This window comes from Dermacentor variabilis, chromosome 10 (assembly GCF_050947875.1).
Source record: "Dermacentor variabilis isolate Ectoservices chromosome 10, ASM5094787v1, whole genome shotgun sequence".
Classification (NCBI taxonomy): Eukaryota; Metazoa; Arthropoda; class Arachnida; order Ixodida; family Ixodidae; genus Dermacentor; species Dermacentor variabilis.
This window is the reverse complement of record NC_134577.1, coordinates 122,435,492-122,456,565: the sequence shown is the minus strand read 5'-3', so window position 1 is coordinate 122,456,565 and position 21,074 is coordinate 122,435,492. Positions and strand designations below refer to the sequence as shown.

At 48.4% G+C, this 21,074-nt stretch overlaps 1 protein-coding gene across 1 annotated transcript in view; it reads left to right on the top strand.

Moving 5' to 3' along the window:
• Positions 1–20,015, top strand: part of LOC142559399 (uncharacterized) — a 48,892-nt gene extending 28,877 nt beyond the window's left edge. The window contains exon 2 of the mRNA XM_075670999.1: positions 19,779–20,015. Within this exon, the coding sequence (XP_075527114.1) occupies positions 19,779–20,015 (237 nt within the window). The remainder of the gene's footprint in view (positions 1–19,778) is intronic.
• Positions 20,016–21,074: the final 1,059 nt, after the last annotated feature.

Below are 21,074 nucleotides of genomic sequence, written 5' to 3'. Positions count from 1 at the left end.
GTGTTGCGGCGACGACGATCGGGCCAAAATGTCTGCCGCCCCGCCGCAGTCGCGCCGGCAAAACCACGTGTCGCAGGCGAAACGCAACAACGCAAGCATTCAACTCATCGACACTGCCCAGAGTAATAACATTATGGAATGATCTTCCCAACGAAATCGTTTCAGTAACCGATCACGCATCGTTCCGCAACCAAGTGTATCAACTTTATACATCTTAAATACTGTAACTATGTTTCGCTGTGATTACGCGGGAGTGTATTGTCACCATTTTTTTAGCTTACCAGTTGTTGTCGTGCGCTTATTACCTGCCCATTGAACAGGCTGTCTCCCCCTTGTGTATCTTACATTCTTGCGTTATCGCGCCTTTGCAAACGATAACCTTTTTGTAACTGTAGTGTACTTGTGTCATGTTAACCTTTCTTTTATTTATTTGTACTATGTAACCACATAGTATTGTTTGATCTGCGTTGCTTCTGTTAAACTTGCGCTTAATTCAATCGCCCCCCTTACTCAATGTTCCTGACGGAAGCTGTAAGGAAACCTGAAAAAATAAATTTAAAAAAACGCGGGCAAGACAGCTAGATGACGATTATTGAGGGACAAGTACACTCTTAAAACGGTTGCACCCTTTGGGGTGTAAATTTGTCCCACAACAATAATCGTCCTCTGCCTTGCTTGCGTTTCCTTTCCTGAAAACTCGGCGCTCGCTACATTCCTGTCGAGAATGCTGCGTCACACTGATAACGCGGCGCTGTTCGTGACTGAGAAGTACCGGGCTCGCCGCGTTTTAGAGAAAGGAAACGCGGGCAAGACGGATGACGATTATTGTTGTGGGCCAAGATAAACTCCAAAGGGTGCACATTTTTCTAAGAGTGAGTGTAAAGTCCAAAGGGTGTAAATTCTTCTAAGAGTGTTGTGTGGCGAAAATACACCCCGAAGGGTGCAACTGTTTTTAGAGTGCACAGCAATAAACGTAATCTATTTTGGCCGCATTTCCTTTCTTTAACGCTGCGAGCCCGGTACTTCCCAGTAACGAACAGCATGCGCGTAAACAGCATGACATAGCACTGCCGACAGGAAAGTAGCGGGCGCGGCATTTTCAAGAAAGGAAACGCAAGCAAGGCAGATGACGATTATCGTTGTATGGCAGATGTACAACCCAAAGGGTGTAAGCTTTTTTATAATGCACCTTAAATAAATTTACACTTTTTGGGGTGTCTTTGCCACACAACGATGATCGTCAGCTGTCTTGCCCACATTTCCTTTCTTGAAAACGCTGCGCTCGTTACTTTCCTGTCGAGAAGGCTCTGTCATGCTGATGACACGCATGCCTTTCGCGACTTGGAAGTACCGGGCTCGCAGCATTAAAGAAAGGAAATGCGGGCAATACAGATGACGATTATCGTTGTGTGGCAAATATACACTCAAAAGGGTGTAAACTTTTCTTAGAGTGTAGAGTGTGCACTCTTAGAAAAATGTACACAATTTGGGGCTTATCTTGTCCCACAATAATAATCGTCATCTGTCTTGCCCACGTTTCCTTTCTTTAACGCTGCGAGCCCGGTACTTCCCAGTCACGAACGGCATGCGCGTTATCAGTGTGACGCAGCATTCTCGACAGGAAAGTAGCGAACGCCGAGTTTTCAAGAAAGGAAACGCAAGCAAGGCAGATGACGATTATCGTTGTGTGGCAGAGATACACCCCAAATGGTGTAAGCTTTTTTTATAATGCACTTTAAATAAATTTACACCTTTTGGGGTGCCTTTGCCACACAACGATGATCATTAGCTGTCTTGCCCATATTTCCTTTCTTGAAAACGCTGCACTCGTTACTTTCCTGTCGAGAAGGCTCTGTCATGATGATGACACGCATGTCTTTCGTGACTTGGAAGTACCGGGCTCGCAGCGTTAAAGAAAGGAAATGCGGGCAATACAGATGACGATTATCGTTGTGTGGCAAATATACACTCAAAAGGGTGTAAACTTTTCTTAGAGTGCAGAGTGTGCACTCTTAGAAAAATGTACACAATTTGGGGCTTATCTTGTCCCAGAATAATAATCGTCATCTTTCTTGCCCACGTTTCCTTTCTTTAAGGCTGCGAGCCCGGTACTTCCCAGTCACGAACGGCATGCGCGTTATCAGTGTGACGCAGCATTTTCGACAGGAAAGTAGCGAGCGCCGAGTTTTCAAGAAAGGAAACGCAAGCAAGGCAGATGACGATTATCGTTGTGGGACAAATACACACCTCGAAGGGTGCAACCGTTTTAAGAGTGTGCGATTAGTGTGTGCTAGAATACGGTTGGGTGGGACCATAGAGTTTTCTACGAAAATTACTAGAGGGAAATCTGACGATAGTGTCTACAACAGCTGCAATGGGAGCAGTTGTACCAGCATGGGAATTAGGGAAAGTACATGTATTTGCCTAAACTTCGTCCTTTCGGCTTCAAACCGGCTTTGTAAACGCGTCATTTTCATCAGTGTATTGCGTAATAAATAAACGTCATTAAAATTGTCCGACGGCAGGATTCGAACACAGGAACTCTAGCACAGAAGCCTGATATTGAAACCATTAAGCCACGGACGCTTGTTTTTCTTTATTGCCGACTTTGACATACACAAAAATAGCGCCAGAGTTCCCTCTAGTAATTACTGTAAGAAGCTCTATGGGTGAGACGAGCGGCTGGGGCGGCGCACGCTTTGCGGTGAGGCGCGCGACGACGAAAAATACTATGGCGACGCTGCGATCGAACTGGATATACAACCCCTCAATCTCTAAAAGTAGTGCCAACTAAAACCCTTGATAATTTGCCACTCTTTGCCACTTTGCCACTCTTTGAACTCTGCCGCCGCCGCGCAACCTCCTCGCTTCCTCCTCGGCCCTTGCGCGACCCCCCCCCCCCCCCGGGGCAGCGAGTTTCGCCCCCGTTTTACTGCACGACGATTGGTCTTCCGGCCGCTGCCCTTGGAACCACGTGGATCTTGCGTTTTGCTTGTTTTTTTCTCGTTCGCGCTATTTTTCTCCTCAGCTCGGTTGGCGTAGCGAACGTTGTAAGCCGTGTTTACTGCTCGATGTGCTAGCGGTATGCCGTGCTGTTGCGCATATAACCGCAGTAAGAAGCCTGGAGGTGGTTAGCCTTTTTGTATATCACAAGGAAAGCCTGACGGCTTGCACAGGAAGCAGTGGCTGCATAACACTGGCCGAAATAACTTTGTTCCAACAAAGAACAGCGTTGTTTGCGAGGTGAGGCGTCTTTCTTTGCTCGTGGCAAAGCATCCCGTAATGCTGCATTTTTTCATTCTGCCGGCCTGCTCACCAGCATTTTTGTTGCGACAATTTGTACGTTGCATAAGAACGCGGTTGTCCTACGTATGCTTAATATTCTGCGGCGGCTTTACCACCTGGCACGTCGCCAACCGTTGTTATTCAGTCGGAAACGCAGTACTATAGATTCTGCTTTGCGCTATGAACAATTATGTGCGAAGATACAGCCTCTCGATCGTACTTTTCGCGTTTGTTAGGATCCGCTGCCTGTTTTACTGAAAATTGAAATAGCAGCTTGTACAGTAGCAATTATTTCTACCTTACGTCGATCTGTGCGTCAGTCAGATACAATGAATGCAAGCCCTGAAAAAATTAGTGGCCCGTATACCCGTGGTATTGCATGTGATGAGAGCTAGCTAGTCCACATTGCGTTTAAGTTTTAAGGCGAAAGCATTTACATCTCTGTTTGAAGGTGGCGTTGTGAGCAGAAAATATCATGTTAGCCGAAAAAGGCCAGAGGCGATCCAAAGCATGTCGACCCCTGCATAACACAATTATTAGCCAAGCTCACTAATGATTCATCAGCGATTTAATTAAGGTGAATTTGGAAAGATTAAGGTGAATTAGAGTATATTAGCGAGGATTAAGGTGCATGAATAAGGATTAAGGTGTATGAAAGAGGATTAGCGTGGATGAAGGAGAATTAAGGTGGATGAAGCCACAACAACCGCGCATGTACTTATATAAAAATACTCATCAAGTAGTTATGGCAATAAAAATTTTGTACTGAGAGAAAGTGTTGCGCCCTTGAGAGGAATGCTACAAGGGTCGTCTGCTACGACGCCTGCTCACTGCACACGCGAGACTTTTCTCGCAGACGACAGGCACTTGCTAAATCACGTGGCAGTGATTTCAAACTTATCTTCAATAAGCTTAAAATAGGTAAAAAGACCTACAAGTATAATGCTCGTTCTGATAACGTAATCGAGTTAGACGAATAGCCATCACAGACGCTACATCTCGGAAGACGGCTCATAACCTGAATTTCATTGTCGTGAATTGTCGAAGTCTAAAAAACAAAAAAAAACATGAGTTTGAATCTCTTTTGGAATCGACAAAACCACATGTAGTCATTGGCACAGAGTCATGGCTAGATAGTTCAGTCTACAACAGCGAACTATTTCCGTCAGACTATACTGTTTACAGAAAAGACCGCAATTGCCACGGTGGTGGCGTCTTTGTTTTGATCCACAGCAGTCTCAGCAGCACTCCCATCAACGTAGAAAGCTGCCTTTGTGAAACGGTCTGGTGTAGGCTGATGCTCGCAAACGGCCATTCTGTAGCAATCGGGTCGTACTACAGGCCCCCAAACTGCAGGTCACCGGAGCCTTTGTTTCAAATGAATGACATCATGCTCTCGTTAAACACGACATATATTATTCTTGGTGGCGACTTTAACTTTCCCCATATTAAATGGGAAAACTTTCAACCGCAAAACAATTCCTCGTCTCTTATTTCCACAGCATTTTGCGAGCTGATAAAAGCAAACTCTCTGTTCCAATTTGTTGAGCGCTCAACAAGGTTAGGATCAGCTAATGAAAGCATAATTGATCTGTTCCTCTGTAACGATCGAGATCTTGTGTCCAGCGTCACCGTAATTCCTGGTATAAGCGACCATGAAGTCGTTGCTGCAAAACTAACGTGTACTGCTATGCGCCGAAAAAGCCCACCGCCACGGAAGGTGTTCTTTTATAATAAAGCAGATTACTTATCCCTATCTCCGGAACTTGACGGCTTTCTACCTGAATTTCGTCGACACACCTCGAACATCGACGTTAATTCTGCCTGGTGTTTGTTTAAAGCTAAGCTATTGTCATTAGTTCAAATTTACGTGCCATCACGCATCGTATCGTCTCGACGGCAATCTGATAAGCCATGGATGAACCACAACCTTCGATCAATTATTAACAGAAGGCACCAATTATATCGCAAATATTGCGCATGCCCGGATTCCAACACGTATCTTAAGATGAAAGACCTAAGCAAGACTATCAACAAAGAAATGAGGAACGCTGAGGCTACATACCTGCGCACATTAGGTGACAAAATAAAATTTAATCCGAAAGATCTCTGGAAGTATGTCAAAAGTAAAAGGAACAACAAAGTAGCTGCGCCTGATACTATAGATGACGTAAATTATGGTGATGACGTAACCAGCAAAACGGAGCACTTTAATCACTACTTCCAATCAATATTTTCCGGCATTGCTGCTAATGTGAAAGACTTACCAATTCCTACCGACTTCGAACAAATGGAAAACATAGAAATAACAGAACAGGGAGTTGCTTCACTGTTCAAGAACATTAAAGTTAGCTCCGCATCTGGTCCTGATCACATTCCAAACTATGTCTTAAAGAACTGTGCTGCATCCGTCGCCCCATTTCTAGTAATTCTTTTTCAGGCATCCATCGAAGAGGGGTCCCTGCCTAAAGATTGGAAAAGTGGTAACGTAGTACCTGTATTTAAAGGCGGCAACAAGACAAAGACAAAAATTACAGACCTATTTCACTCATTAGCGTCTCATGTAAGGTACTAGAGCATATAATTTATATCAACTTAATGAGTCACTTACAGAGCAACGGATTCTTTTGCCCCACGCAACATGGGTTTCGCCGGGGATTCTCATGTGACACTCAGCTAATCGAATTCAGCCATGATATCGCATCATCAATAAATAACGGACACCAGGTTGACTGCGTATTTCTGGATTTTCAGAAAGCTTTTGATTCTGTTGCACATAACCTTCTACTCACAAAACTGTCTGCCATCAAAATTCCAGCATCACTGATGAAATGGCTTGAGGCGTATCTTACTGGTGGAAAGCAGCGTGTTGTCCTTGAAGGACTGACCTCATCAGAGACTGAAGTCTTATCGGGCGTTCCACAGGGGTCCGTCTTGGGCCCACTGTTATTTCTAATATTCATAAATGACATAGGAACGCATCTTTCCAGTTACATACGCCTGTATGCTGATGATTGTTGCATATATCGCGCCATTACGTCACCTGCCGATTCAAGTATCTTACAAAATGACCTTCTAACAGTGTCCACGTGGTGCGACAGCTGGAGCATGAAATTAAACTCTGCCAAGTGCAATGTCATTCGCTTCACTAACAAGAGGGTACCACTTGTTAAAAATTACTTTCTAAACACTGAACCATTGATCGAGGTAAGTAGTTTCAAGTACTTAGGCGTTGTCTTTAAAAATAATCTTACTTGGAATGACCATATAGAGAGCGTGGCGTCTAAGGCTAGTCGTATGTTAAATTTTCTAAAACGTAATTTCTGGAGAGCCCCCCATAAGGTAAAGGAAACGCTTTATTTAACAAACGTTCGTCCGATCTTAGATTACGGCAGCTCTGCCTGGGACCCAGCGACAAACACAGCCATTAACCAACTGGAACGAATACAAAAACGCGCCGCCCGGTTCGTTACTGCCAACTATGATTTCACTCAGAGCTCATCACAAATACATGTTAGCTTGGGATGGCCACTTCTCGAGAACCGACGGAAATATTTGCGACTTAAACTTTTCTTCAATATTTACACAGGCAAGACTGGTTTGTGCAGGGACACATACATAAAGAACCCAAGCTACATACCACCTAGAATAGATCATCCGCTCAAGGTACAAGAGTACAAATGCCGTATCAACTTATATAAGCATTCCTTCTTTCCAAAAACAGTACATGATTGGAATAAACTGCCGCTAGAAATTGTTACAGCAACGCCAACTGTGTTCGAAACTTTGTTGTCGAAACATTTATATCTTTAGTTCTAAAATGTGTTTCGCTTCGGACAGAATAGGAGATTAACCTTTTCTGTCCGCGGCTTTTTGCCTTACTCGCTGTTCTTTTTTTCGATTACTTTATTATAATTATAAATAATATCATTGCGTTGTATTATGTACTAAAGTGTATTTATATTGTATTTCATAATAACCTTAGGTGTAATGTTGTGTTAAGTACTGCGTTGTCAATGTCAATATTTGGTTGTATTGTGTATTAGATGTATCATTTTGTAACATCAATCATCTGTATTTTCATCATTTGTATATTCCTTCCCCCTACTCTAATGCCCAACATTGGGCGCTGTAGGTATGTAAGTAAATAAATAAATAAATAAAACTCTCTTTCGAAAGGCTGCGTCGGCTGTCACGATTGCTGAACGTCTTCAAGTACTATTAAGAAGATCTGCTGCACTGCTAGCAGGGATGCTTGAGACCTCCTACGAGTATGCTTCATTTTATTTTATGTTGACGTACCGCTTCTGAAGATTGACGGCGTGGCTTTGCACTTACCCGTTTTGCGGTACTAGACTACAGCCAGGAAGCAGCAACCTTTCCTTCCACAAGTAAGTTTGTGGTCTCAAAGTCCTAAAACACGCATTTCAATGAGCACGTAAACGAGCAACGCATAATGAAGCCCTCAGTACAATTTGATTGTCAAGCCACTAGAAGTACAACTGTCTATGTCGTGTATCAGTAGTGTCTTCTTTTTCCTATTCTGAAGTTTCACAAAGCACGCAACGCTACAGTGCCAACCCAACACATGTAACAAACCAAGGTCCAAATGGTCAAAATATGTTCTTTCAACGTTTACGATGACGTCGCTTTCTCGTCAGGGCTTCGACACCACACCGCGAGACAAACATCATCCCAGCCGCTGGTCCAGCGCGCTATCGCCACTTCGAGCAACAGAACAAAGGCAGAGAGCTTTGCGTTGCACTGAGCGAAACCAAAGCTACCAAAATATACCTGTGGACTAGTTTGCCAGTCAACAGAATGCCAATCCGAAGCCTATACTTCCCATCATTCCCCATGATGGTTCAACGATCGCAGCGCCAGATTTCCTTCCAGTTATACTAATATGAAACTCTATGGTGCCAACCACTTCCCTCCTCCTCCGCTCGGCCTCGACGGTAGCGCCGCCCATGCTGGCCCTGTCGCAGCAGACGACGGCTAACAAGCTACCGGATGAAATCCGCGGAAAAGTTCGTTCGAGCTCTGCGAAGCAGTTTTTTTCAATGAGATCTTGCTTCGTCAGTGGGTAACAAGACGTAAGAATGTCGTTTGGAATTGCGGAAAAAATAGCGAAAATGACCATTATTTAAGGCGTAAAGCAAGCGCACGTTGAGAGTTCGTGTTGCGAAAACACGACGCATGCACTCGGTGCGCTCAAACGCGCGTAATTACCAGAGTTTCAGGTTTTGACGGCGTGAAAGTATCTATCTGTACGCGGTTTCGTAGGTTCACATGCAGTGTATATGACGCATGCGATACCCATTTACTAAATCAGACGCATAAAAATGTTAATCCTTATCAGCGGGCCCGCGGTCCTTTGCGGCCTTTCTCGGCCATTATAATCCTGCATACAAAACGTGCAAGTAGCCGCTGCTCATACCTCCAATATTGAGGACGGGTCCGGCAGCAGCAGTCGTGGGGTGCTCTGGTAATCGCGACGATGTATATATATATATATATATATATATATATATATATATATATATATATATATATATATATATATATATATATATATATATATATATATATATATATATATATATATATATATATATATATTGCAAGTACTGCTCCAGGAGGACACATGTAACGGCTAACAGAGGCCTCTGGAGAGCACGTGACATTACAAGTGTTCCCGTTGCCGCTTTGGTACCCTGGAGGCGCCGTCAATAATACGAAATAATGACACGTTGTTACAACTAGTAATTAAAATCTAATGAATACAATCACGCAGAGGCGCCAATTCCTGGCGCAGCGCTACCGCGCCCGCAGAAGAATTACGAAACGCCAACGAGGAATTTACCGGCCCACGTACAAGTACAATCAAAGTGCACGTTAAACATCCTCAGGTGACCTGAATAAAGTTTTTCGGAGCCATGCACTACGACCTCCCTCGTAGCTTTAGCCGCTTTGGGACGTTAAAAACGTTAATCACCACAAACCAAATCAATACATTGGGGACGTACATTCGAAGCTAAACGACTGCATCCGTAAGTCATAGTGAACCCTGAAAAAGCGTCGAGAATGTGGTAACTTCTGGTGGAGCTCAAAACATAAGAATAAAGTTGCTTTTATGTCGCAGGTCAGCTGCAGATGCGCACACTTTGGCCGCAAGACGAAACTACATAAACAAAGAGAGCACATTCGAAAGAAAGTAAACTTAAACGCGCTAAAAGCACGCACAGCATGAACACATACACTTTTTCGAAGCGGCAAGAGTGGACTAGGCTCAACAGAAGAGGTTTTGATGAACCGTGGCACTTCACAAAGCCGTGCGTTTTTTGCCACTTCCTCGAAGTCAGCTTACCCGACCCTGTGAATCCACACTTTTCTATTGTTTGTGCGTTGCGATCGCCGGTTAGTAAAGAAAGAAGCCTTCTGCCGCCGCTGTGTCGGTTGCGGCAACCGAAGGCGCAGTAGCCATGGCATTACAACTAAGTTCTCGTCCCTAACACACTCGATCAGTCCGTTTGCGCGTACTTTCGTCGCGCAAGGCCAACAATGGCGGTCGGAGCACGCTAGAAACAAAAAAAAAACATACAAAAGCGTGGCGCCTGCTTCCACGTGACATAGATTGGCTAATGGCGGAGCGGAGGAGGCAGGTGCGACAAAGGTGTGGAGGAGGAAACGTCGGAGAGAGAGGGGTGGCGGAAAGATCTAAGAATGGCGCTGCTTTTGGAAAATTGATTGGTTTTAGGGTTCAAATCCGCGCGTGCTTTCTGGCCGCCCACGTGAGCATGGCCTCTAGTGGATGGATAGATGAATGCAAGAGAGAGAGAATGAAGAGGAAAGGCAGGGAGGTTAACCAGATATGAGTCTCCGGTTTGCTACCCTACACTGGGGAAGGGGGATAGGGGTTAGAAAGATGACAGAGAGGAAAACGTTAAAAAAATAAAGGTAAAAAAAACACGCACACATGGAGGCACACACACAAAAGGCGTTCCAGTTAAAGTCGTTCACACAGGCCGGTAGATCGCAAAAAGCGCAATAGCGCTTGCACGGCCTTCTTCTGTGACGGTAGGTCCTTTCGATGTTGCAGAATTCTTTTTTCGGATAGCGCTTGGTCGTCCAGTTCGTCAAGCTCGTGGCGAAGGCATGCCCTCTGTGTACTGTACTGCGGGCAGGCACACAAAATATGGCCAATTGATTCTTCATGGCCGCAGTGGTCACAGGTTGGGCTGTCGGTCATCCCTATGCGGAATGCATAGGCTTTAGTAAAGGCAACGCCCAACCAAAGTCGATATAAAAGCGTGGCGTCTCGACGGCGAAGCTGTGATGGCGCTCGAAGACTTAGTGTTGGATCAAGTGAGTACAGTCGCGTGTTTCTTAAATGTGGCTCATTCCACTGCGACACGGTGCACTGCCGAGCAAGTAGGCGGAGCTTCCGTGCTGCGTCAGTTCTAGAATGAGGAATTGGGACGTTGCGCTCCTCAGTATGGGCTGAGCGGGCAGCGTGATCCGCCCGTTCATTGCCGATAATCCCGCAGTGACTTGGAAGCCACTGAAAGGTTATCTCATGGCCAGCATCACTTATATGTTGCAATGTCTCTGTAATATGGAATATCAGTTGTTCGTGTGGTCCGCGTCGTAAAGGTGACAGTAGAGACTGCAGTGCCGCCTTCGAATCACAGAATATTGTCCACTTATGCGGTGGTTCATCACCAATGTGATGAAGGGCAGTAAAGAGCGCTGCGAGCTCTGCTGCCGTCGATGTTGTCGCGTGGGTCGTCTTAAATTTTATTGTTGTAGCTTTCGCTGGTATGACGACTGCCGCCGCGGAGCTACTTGGAAGGACAGATCCATCAGTGTAAATATGCGTAGAATCACGGTAGTTCTCGTACAAATGTAGTAGCGTGAGCTGTCTAAGGGCTGGCGATGATAGATCAGCTTTTTTCGAGATACCAGGTATTGTGAGGTTGATTTTTGGCCTAGCGAGGCACCATGGAGGAATCGAAGGTCTCGCAGCCGGGGTGAAACAAGCTGGCAATGATTCTTCATATGCGGTTATCGTCCGCCTGAAAGATGTGTGTGGTCTGTCCGCTGTTAGGGAGGCCAAGTGGTGACGAGGAGTCCTGGTCAGATGCCTTATATGGGTCCTGAGTACTTCAATTTCAATGTGGGTCCTGACAAGGTGATCTCCAGCGATTGCTATCGTAGCCACTGTTGAGGCACTCTGAGGCAGGCCTAGACAGATCCTGAGCACCTGACCCTGAAGACTTTGTATTGAGCGTAGATTTGTTTTACCTGTGTTGTTTATTGCTGGCAAGCTGTATCGCAGAAATCCTAGGAAAAGCACCCTGTACAGTTGCAACATCGCACTCGGCGACATTCCCCAGGTCTTGCCAGCGAAAAACTTGAGGAGGTGACAGATGCCTGTCAACCGTTTTTTCACGTATGAGACGTGTGGGCTCCATGACAAGTCCCTGTCGATTATGACACCTAGGAACTTGTACGATCGGACCCGTCGTATTATTTGGCTATTTATTATTACATTGTAGTTGGCCATGGGTTTGCGCGTAAATGGCACTAGCGCGCATTTCTCTGAGGAAATTTCCAGGCCTCGATTACGGAGGTAGAGAACAGTTTGTGTGGCGGCACGCTGAATTCTCGCTCGCAACTGTAGGCGTGTTACTGCAGACGTCCATATGCAGATGTCATCCGCGTGCATTGATAGCCTGACTGTAGTTGGCACGTGCTCAAGGAGAGCAATTAGTGTTAGATTAAATAACACAGGGCTAAGTACACCGCCCTGGGGGACGCCACGGTAGCTATAATGTAGGCAAGTATGGCCTTCTTCGGTGCTTACAAAAAAGGATCGCATGGATAAATAGCTCCGTATCCATTTAAACATCCGACCACCCACTCCAACCTCTGCGAGAGCAGAGAGGATGGCTTCATGCGTAACGTTGTCATACGCCCCTTTAACGTCGAGGAATAAAGACGCGCAGAGACGCTTACGGCATTTCTCATGTTGAATGTAGGTGACCAGGTCGACGACGTTATCGATCGATGATCGACCGCGTCGGAAGCCCGCCATGGCATCTGGGTAGGCGTTGTGGAACTCCAAGTACCACTCCAGGCGTCCTAGGACCATCCTCTCCATTACTTTGCCCACACAGCTCGCCAACGCGATCGGGCGATATGATGAGAGTTCCAACGGCGACTTGCCAGGCTTCAGCAGTGGAACAAGGCGACTTGTCTTCCAGGTTGTTGGTAGTGTGCCATCTCTCCAAGATTCATTGTACACCTCAAGGAGAACTCCTCTCGCTCGCTCCCCCAGGTAGGAAATTCCTCAGGTCCTGGCTCGGTAGGAAATTCCGTCAGGTCCTGGCGCTGATGTGCGGCTACACAAAGCTAATGCTGCCTTAAGTTCGTGGATTGAGAATAGTCGATCCATCCGGTGATCACGTGGTGGCGGACAGCTACTCAAAGGCGATGGAATGTTGGTAGCTGTGAGTTGGCCGGATAATCTGGCGCAGAAATCCTCTGCCACGTCAATCTCCGATCTCTTTTGAGAGAGGGCAAGCGCCTTGAATGGGAATCGTTGTACGGGGAGTGTCCGGAGGCCGCGCACCGTTCTCCATAGTTGCGATAAAGGCTTGCGTGGATCTAGCGACTCACAGAAGGCAGTCCAACGTTGCGATTCGAGCTTGTCTAACCGGCGCTGTATCTTCTTTTGCGTGCGCCTGGCGGTCCGTAAATCATCCATTGTTTTCGTACGTCGGTATCTTCGTTCAGCACGTCGTCGGATTGCTCGAAGTCGTTCTAGTTCCACATCAAATTCATTCAGTTTCGAAGAGCATGTGAGAGTACGCATAGTGACTTGCACCGCGCTCTTGATTGCCTCTTCCAAGTCGAAAGATGGATTGGCGTCGCAGTGTTCTTCCATAATAGACTGAAATTTAGGCCAGTCCACTCTTTGGATCGTATCCCGTATTTTGGAAGGGGACAATCCTCTGATCTTGATGTACGTGGGGATATGGTCGCTTCCGTGCGTCTCTATGTCCGCAAACCACCCTGCACGTCTGACAAGGCTTCGTGAGACGAAAGCCAAGTCAAGACAGCTGCTGTAGGTGGAGCCACGTAAGAAGGTAGGACTTCCATCATTCAGCAGCCAAAGTTCATTACTGGAGGCGAAAGATACCAGAGCTCTGCCTCGTGCGTTGATCATCGGACTTCCCCAGAGTGTATGATGGGCGTTGAAATCTCCAATGATGATCCAGGGATTGGAGGTTGAGGAAAGGATGTCTTGTAGTCTTTTGTAATCAAATCGACTTGACGGAGATAGGTATGCGCCCACAAAAGTAAAGGCCAAATTTTTTTTCCTTACGTTTAGGCATATATATTGATTATTGTCATTAGGTGGTACAGGCTGAAGAGTGGAGGTGAGGTCACGGCGAATACACACCAAAACCTTACTGTTTTCATAAACAGTGGACGACATAAATAATTCATAGCCAGAAAGCCTGATTGTGTTCGATAAGTTCGGCTCGCAAATGACGATAATGGGAAACATATTGGCGTACACGAAGCGACGGAAATCTGAAAGGCGCGCTCTGAGTCCTCGCGCATTCCACTGAAATATGGCTGCTTGTCGGACCTCTTCCCTAAAAGACCGTGGCTGTGGAGCCATGATCTACTCAAAGGTTGCAAGCACCGGACTCAGAGCGTCCAGTACTTGAAGCGCACTTCTGGCAGACGGTGTGTGTATGTTGCTTAGCAACACACGAATGGCATTCATTAAAGGCTTAATAAGTGCTATCACTTGCTCATCTGTTTTCCGCGACTCCTCGGATACAGCATCTTGCTGTACTGGGGGCGGCTTCTTCTGCGGCTCTTCTGGCGGTCGTGTACGTGGAAGTGGCGGCCATTCCGCTGTGGAGAGAGATCTGGCAGTTTTCTCCCTTCCAACATCTGTGTTCGGAGGGCTGAAAACTTCCGCTGATGATGCTGATTGACGAGTTGACTGTTCCTGAAAGCTTGATGTTTTCCGTCGTGAAGACCTTCGACGGTGACGCCGTCTTCGCCGTACTTTCACAGCAGCCTCTTTGTGGGTAGAGTTGTCTCTCACCATTTGTTTAAGAATGGTGATCTCTTTCTTGATCTGGGGACAGTCCTTGGAAGAGGCGCAGTGATCACCCTGACAGTTAGGACACGTCAAAGTGATTGCGCTGCAGTTGTCTTCTGAGTGGGGTTCGGCACATCGAGGGCACAAGGCCAAATTTCTGCAGACACCCTTCACATGGCCCATCTTCTGACAATTGAAGCATTGCATTGGTCTTGGAATAAACGGTCGAACCTGGTGGCGAAAGTGGCCGACCTTCACGTAGGGTGGAAGGCAGTCGCCTTTGAACGTTAGCCTCACACAACGTGTGTTGCCGAGGCGACAAACATGCACAATGACGTTGCGTTCACTTGCTGGTTTTATAAGAACTGGGAGGTCTGCATTAGGAATTTCATTGTCAATGTCGTAGATGACTCCTGTTATTGTGGCACCATTCGTTGGCATGATGGATCGGACCTTGATGTTTCCCAGCTGCGTTACATGTTGTAGTATGGTCATCGCGCTCGGGTTCATCACATCGATTGCCAGGATGTTTCGCCTAGTGTTTATCCTGACATCCTTGATCTCGTTTGGCACAGTGTTTTCGAGATACACGGAGAGTGCTTGCCTGTTGAGGACGCGCAGGTTGTCGGTAGCGTTCTGTGGCACAAACAGGATGGAGTGAGGCCATCGTTGAGGCGCTGTTTTCACAGTGTTCGAGCTAGACGCCGAAGATGAGTTGATAATTCTTCGTTTGGCCTTGCGGTACTGGACTAGTCGAAAGCCGTCTTCCGAGGACTCGTCACCTGAAGCGGAGTACAGCTCTGTGTCCTCGCTACCACTCGATGTATTTCCTCGCTTCCTCGAACCGATGTCCGCGGGTGAACGGGAACCAGGAGGATCCTCGGGGTGTTGCACATCCATCACCGCGATGGAGGGGCGGTAGACCCCACAGGTGCAGTGAGAAGTCCAGAAAAGCACAGAGACGGGCGAGATGTGTTCCGCAAGAGCGATGAATGCAAAACTTTAATGAAGGTCCTGAGGTACGCGACTCAGCGCGCTGCGGGCCGCTCCCACGTTGGGACAGTCAAGCCATGCCCGAACGCCGCATCGTGGGCCCTCTGGACAGCCCATAGTCGCCTCCCAGCATCGGGGCTCTTGATAGCGGAGAGCCACTTGTCCTCATTGATTTGTTCTGTGCCTCTTAACGAGGGGCAACGCCAGAGCATATGGTCTCGGCTAGCAATGTCATTGCAGTGCCTGCAAGAACTAGTGGCATAGGTGACGGGATAAAGCTTGTGGAATAAAGCCGGGCTGGGATACGAGCCTGTTTGCAATAATCTGAGCGTCAATGCCTGCGCTCTATTTAACTTCTTGTGTGGAAGGGGAAAGTCTCTCCTGGCGAGATAAAAGTGCGGCGCAATTTCGTTGTACGTGGTCGGTTGATCTCTGTTCTCCACCACTGTGGGCCGGCGTTGGAGTTCTCCATGGTCGCGGAAAGCGAGACCTCGCGCCTTGGAGTGGGCCAGCTCGTTGAGGTTTGTGGGGCCTCCCATGATAGATCCCATGTGAGCGGGGAACCACGTGGGAGTGTGGGTGGCGATGCTTTTGCCGTCGAAGATGCGACAGGCTTCCTTACACACAGCGCCAACGCTGAAGGCGCGGATGGCTGCCCTGGAATCGCTGAAGATATTGACATGTTTGTCGTCCAGGAGGGCCAAGGCAATAGCCACTTGCTCGGCCGCACGCGACGATGTGCTTCGTACCGAAGCGGCGTTAACGGTCGAACCCCTGTGGTTGATCGACACTACCGTGAAATTGTTGCTGTTTACCATATTGAGCCGCGTCAACGAAGCAGCTGCCGCCAGGGAGTTCTGTCGCGCGACGTAGGAGCACCACCGCCCCGGCCTTCCTTCTTTCTACGTTACGCTGGGAATGCATATTGCGCGGGGCGGGCGATATGATGATGCTTTCTGCTCTTTCGGAAGGCCCTGATAGGCGTCTTCGACAGTGGCCGGTGGGACGCCCACTCTGTTAGGAGTCGTCTGCCTGCCCTGGTGCCGGAGAGCCTGAGAAACTGTGCCCTTTCTTGTGCTTCTGCAATTTCTTCCAGGGTATTATGAATACCCAACTGCAGGAGTCGGTCGGCGCGTGTGTAGTTTGGTAGTCCGAGCGCGCTCTTGATCCCCCTCCTTATCATGGCATTTAACTTGTCTCGCTGGGCCCTCTTCCAGACATGCATGGCCGGTACGTACGTGAAATGGCATAACAAGAAGGCGTGGACTAGCCTTATCAGATTCTCTTCGCCAGGCCTCTCCTTCTGTTAGCCGCCCGCCTGATTAGACCGATGACGCTATCCGTCTTCTTTGCTAGTTTGTGAATGGTGATGCTATTCGTGCCCGCCCCTTCGAGTGTCATTCCCTAGATTCGAATGGACGCGACTTTGGGAATGGGATCTCCGCACTTGGTGTAGAGATTAATGTCAATTTCAGTGGGGGGTTTCCAGTTCTGTGGCTTGCGGCCCTTTCTAGTTGGGCTGTAGAGAAGAAGCTCCGATTTATTTGGGGAGCACCGGAGTCCCGTGTCGGTTAGAAAGCGCTCTGTAGTGTCAACAGCTTCCTGGAGAGCGGCTTCGACTTGTTCGTCACTGACACCCGCGCACCAGACAGTGATGTCGTCTGCGTAGATCGTGTGACCGATGCCCTGGACCTTGCCTAGGTATCCTGAGAGGTCGACCATTGCGATGTTAAAGAGGAGCGGTGAGATGACTGACCCCTGAGGGGTGCCTCTTCTGCTCAGCTCCATTTTCTCCGATTCCAAATCTCCAGCCTTGAGGATGGCGCATCGTTCGCTCAAGAAAGATCTGGCGAAGGCATGGAAGGACGAGCCTACGTCAAGTTTGGAGATGGCGTCGAGAGCGAACTCGTGACGGATGTTATCAAAGGCCTTCTCCAGGTCCAAACCAAGGATAGCTCTCGTGTCCCGAGTGCAGCGTTCCAGGATTTGTATCATGATAAGCTTCATGGCGTCCTGGGTGGAGAGGCCTGGCCTGAAGCCTATCATGTTGTGAGGGAAAAGGTCATTGGCCTCGATATACTCGGCAATTCTGTTATGGATGGCGTGCTCGGCCACGTTCCCTACACATGACGTCAGTGAGATGGGGCGGAGGTTGTCCAAGCTCGGCGGTTTACCGGGCTTTGGGATTAGTATGACTTTCGCCAATTTCCATTCTTCCGGTACAATTCCCTCCTCCCAAATTCGATTTATCTCATCTGTGAGAAACTCGATCAATGCGTCCTCTAGGCTTCTGAGAGCCTTGTTGTTAATGTGATCCGGCCGGGCACTCACCTACCATTGAGGTCGTGTAGGGCGCGACGAATTTCACTGACTTTGAAAGGCTCGTCCAGCGCGGAGTTCGGCTTCCTTTTGCATACTGGGTATGCCGCATCATCGGCCACAGTTTTGAGAGGCAGGTACTTCTTAGCTAGCATCTCCAGCACGTCCTTTTCCGAAGACGACTTCTTGGCTTCGTGGAGCGCTTTAGCGAGGACACTTCTCTGGTTTGACTTGGTTCCGGAGTCGTCGAGCAAGTGTTTGAGAAGATTCCACTTGCCTCCCGTGCGCATCTGCCCGTCGATTGAATTGCAAATTTCGTCCCATTGCTGCCTAGACAGGGCTTGGCAGTACTCGCCGATCTGCTTGTTGATCTCGGCTATCTTTTTTCTGAGTTTGCGATTTAAGCGTTGACTTTTCCACCTCTCGAGAAGTGATTGCTTGGCCTCGAGAAGGTGTGCTAGCTTGCTATCCATTTTGTCTGTCTGTGGATCCGTCTCTATGATTTTGGTGGTGGAGTAGACATCTTGCAGAATTAATGCGCACCACTGGACAAGACTCTCCGGCTTTTCTCCACGGGCGGCGCGTGACTTGCGAACCTAACGGAATTTGTCCCAGTCAGAGACCGAGGAGGCCTTCTTTCTTTTCTGCTCCACTTGTAAGCTGGTGACCGTGATGTAGTGATCGCTACCGAGGTCTATGAGCAGATTGGACCACACGGCTGAGCCAGCGTTTTTAACAAAGGCGAGATCTGGGACAGAGTCCCTGGTCGAGGAGGTGCCACGTCTGGTGGGAAAGGCTGGGTCCGTCAATTGAGAGAGTTCCGCATCTCCCGCCTCCTGCCACAGGCTTCTGCCCTTGACTGTGTCGTGCGTGTAGTTCCACGCGTAAAAGGGGGCGTTGAAATCGCCGGCCACAACCAGTGGAGAGTTTCCGGCTAGTTTCGTTGCCCTAGTGAGGATGGTTTTGAAACGTTGTCTGTGATCGCTCGGGCTGCTATATACGTTAAGTATAAAAATGCTGGAGATGTTGGATTGACTTGGGATGACTTCTACTAGGATGACTTCTACTAGGATGACTTCTCCGTCTTGCTAGGCCGGACCCGTAGATCGTGTGCGACAAAAATGAACTTGCTGCAGACTAATGTGCAGATTCCTCTGCCGTCCCCACGGAGAGCAAGAGCTTTGTATCCCTGGAGTGAAACCTGATCAGTCATCGTTTCTTGCAATAATATAACATGTGGCTTTTCTTTGTGAGTGCTAACAAACTGCTGCAAGGTGCATCTTTTATGGTGGAGTCCCCTGCAGTTCCACTGCCAAATCCTAAATTGGGCGCGTGGCCCCATCATTGCTGTACATATATATAGAGCACCATCCGGCGTTGCTACTACTAGGGTCTCGAGGGAGATGGTTCTATTAATCAGTCCGAGGATGTGCAGTGGTGGCGGCGTAGGTAACGACGCGCCATCCGGGAAGTAAACGGGACGTACGTGGGTCGACGTCCTGATGTCCATTTCCTGCACCTTGGACTCTATCTCTGGCATTCTGCTTTCTAAGCATTGAATTTTGACGTTTTGCGCATCTAACATCTGTTCCACGACCAAGAGTCGCTGATCCACTGCAGATAGTCGTTCATTAACCTTCTTGATCTCGAAGCAGATGGAATTCAACATTTCTCTGACTTCGGACTTGGCTTTAGCCTGTACATTATCGGGCATGCTGGGAACGGCCTTTCATTTCGCTGGGTTGCCCGAGTGGCTTGCATCCACGACCATGGGAACGTCTGCTGTTTGGGGAGAGGGGGTCCCCGAGGGGGATGGGGCGAGGGGGTTGCCGAGGGGGTCCCTGAGGGGGTTCAACTAGGGACTGGAACGTGGTGAGGTTGATTAGCCTTTATCAGCTCTGCCATTTCGGCTCGCATTAACTCGATTATGCTGCGCATCTCGGCATTTTCTTTCCTAAGCTGAGCTTTTATAGAGGAACCATGCTCTGGCGCCGCACCCCCCGTTACCTTTTCAGCAGCTCTCGCTCCATTCCGCACCCTGTGTGCCCAGGTGGCGCCTTGTTTGCCAGGACCGGCTGGCTCCTCGAATCGGACCCTGTTCTGTGGGCCCCGGGACATGGACCTAGAACGGCTCCTGGACCTGGACCGGGAACGGCTCCTGGACCTCGAGCGGCTTCTCGAGCGGGAGCGCCGGCTCGAAGATCTAGCCTGTTCGCTTCCGGCGCATGTCTGTGCTGGTGACGGCTCTCGATTCCTGGAATCCGCGTTTCTTTCCCTTCTCCAGTAGTGGAGAGGGACGAGCCTTTCGCGATGCGTTGTGGCGCCATCGTGCGTTGGCCACGAGACACAATTTGGCAGGCGCCGCGACAGCCGCCCCACGCGGATGGATGGATGGATGGCGGCTATACCCTTTGTAACGGGCGGCGCCTAGCGCCACCTAGCCTTTTGCTCCCCCTCCTATTTTTTTCTTTCTTTATATCCTCTTCTCCTTCAACTAGTTTTCACTCCCCTCCTCCTCCCCACAAAATAACTATCTAAAAAAGTATAGGAAACATTATCTCCCCGATTTATGGTATTATCTCTCCCTTGACTTCCTCCACCAATCCTCTAGCCTCCCCTTCGTTACTGCCACTCCTTTCTCGTCTATTTGCCCTCGTTCCCCGGGAAAACCCAATGCCCCTTCCATATCTGCCACTGTTCCCTCTGCCAGAGTCGGGCGAAGGTCTGTGCATCTCAGCACTATATGCTCTGTGGTCTCCATTTCGGCTCCGCAAGCTGTGCACCAAAGGTCCACGTCTTCAAATTTAGCCCTGTATGTTTTCGTTCTCAAAACCCCCGTCCTAGCTTCGAATAATAGTGAGCTGCCCCGCGAGTTATCAAATAATAGCTCTCTCTTAATCTCCTGTTTTTGTGACCTATACATAGATAGCGCTGGCTTTCCGAGCATTCTTTCTTCCCACATTTTATTTCCGCCTCCTACACCTCCTTTCCCATACTAGAACCACGTTGGGCCCCCTCCCTCGGCTGTAGGTATCTATCCCTCACCTTCCTCGTTCTGAGTGTCCACTTTGTGTTCAAAGTTTTCATGTATAGATATTTGTACACTTTTCCTGCCCACCTTTTTTCCTCCAGTGCTGGGAGTCTCTGTTCATATTTTAGCTTACTTATTGCCTCTCTGCCTTCGAATGACGTCCATCCCACGTCCCCCTGCACTCCCTCATTAGGGGTGTTCCCGTGCGCTCCTAAGGCCAACCTGCCTACACTTCTCTGTCTCGTTTCCATGCATGCCTGAACTTCCGATTTCATGCACAGTACTGAATTTCCGAATGTGAGGCCAGGTACCATA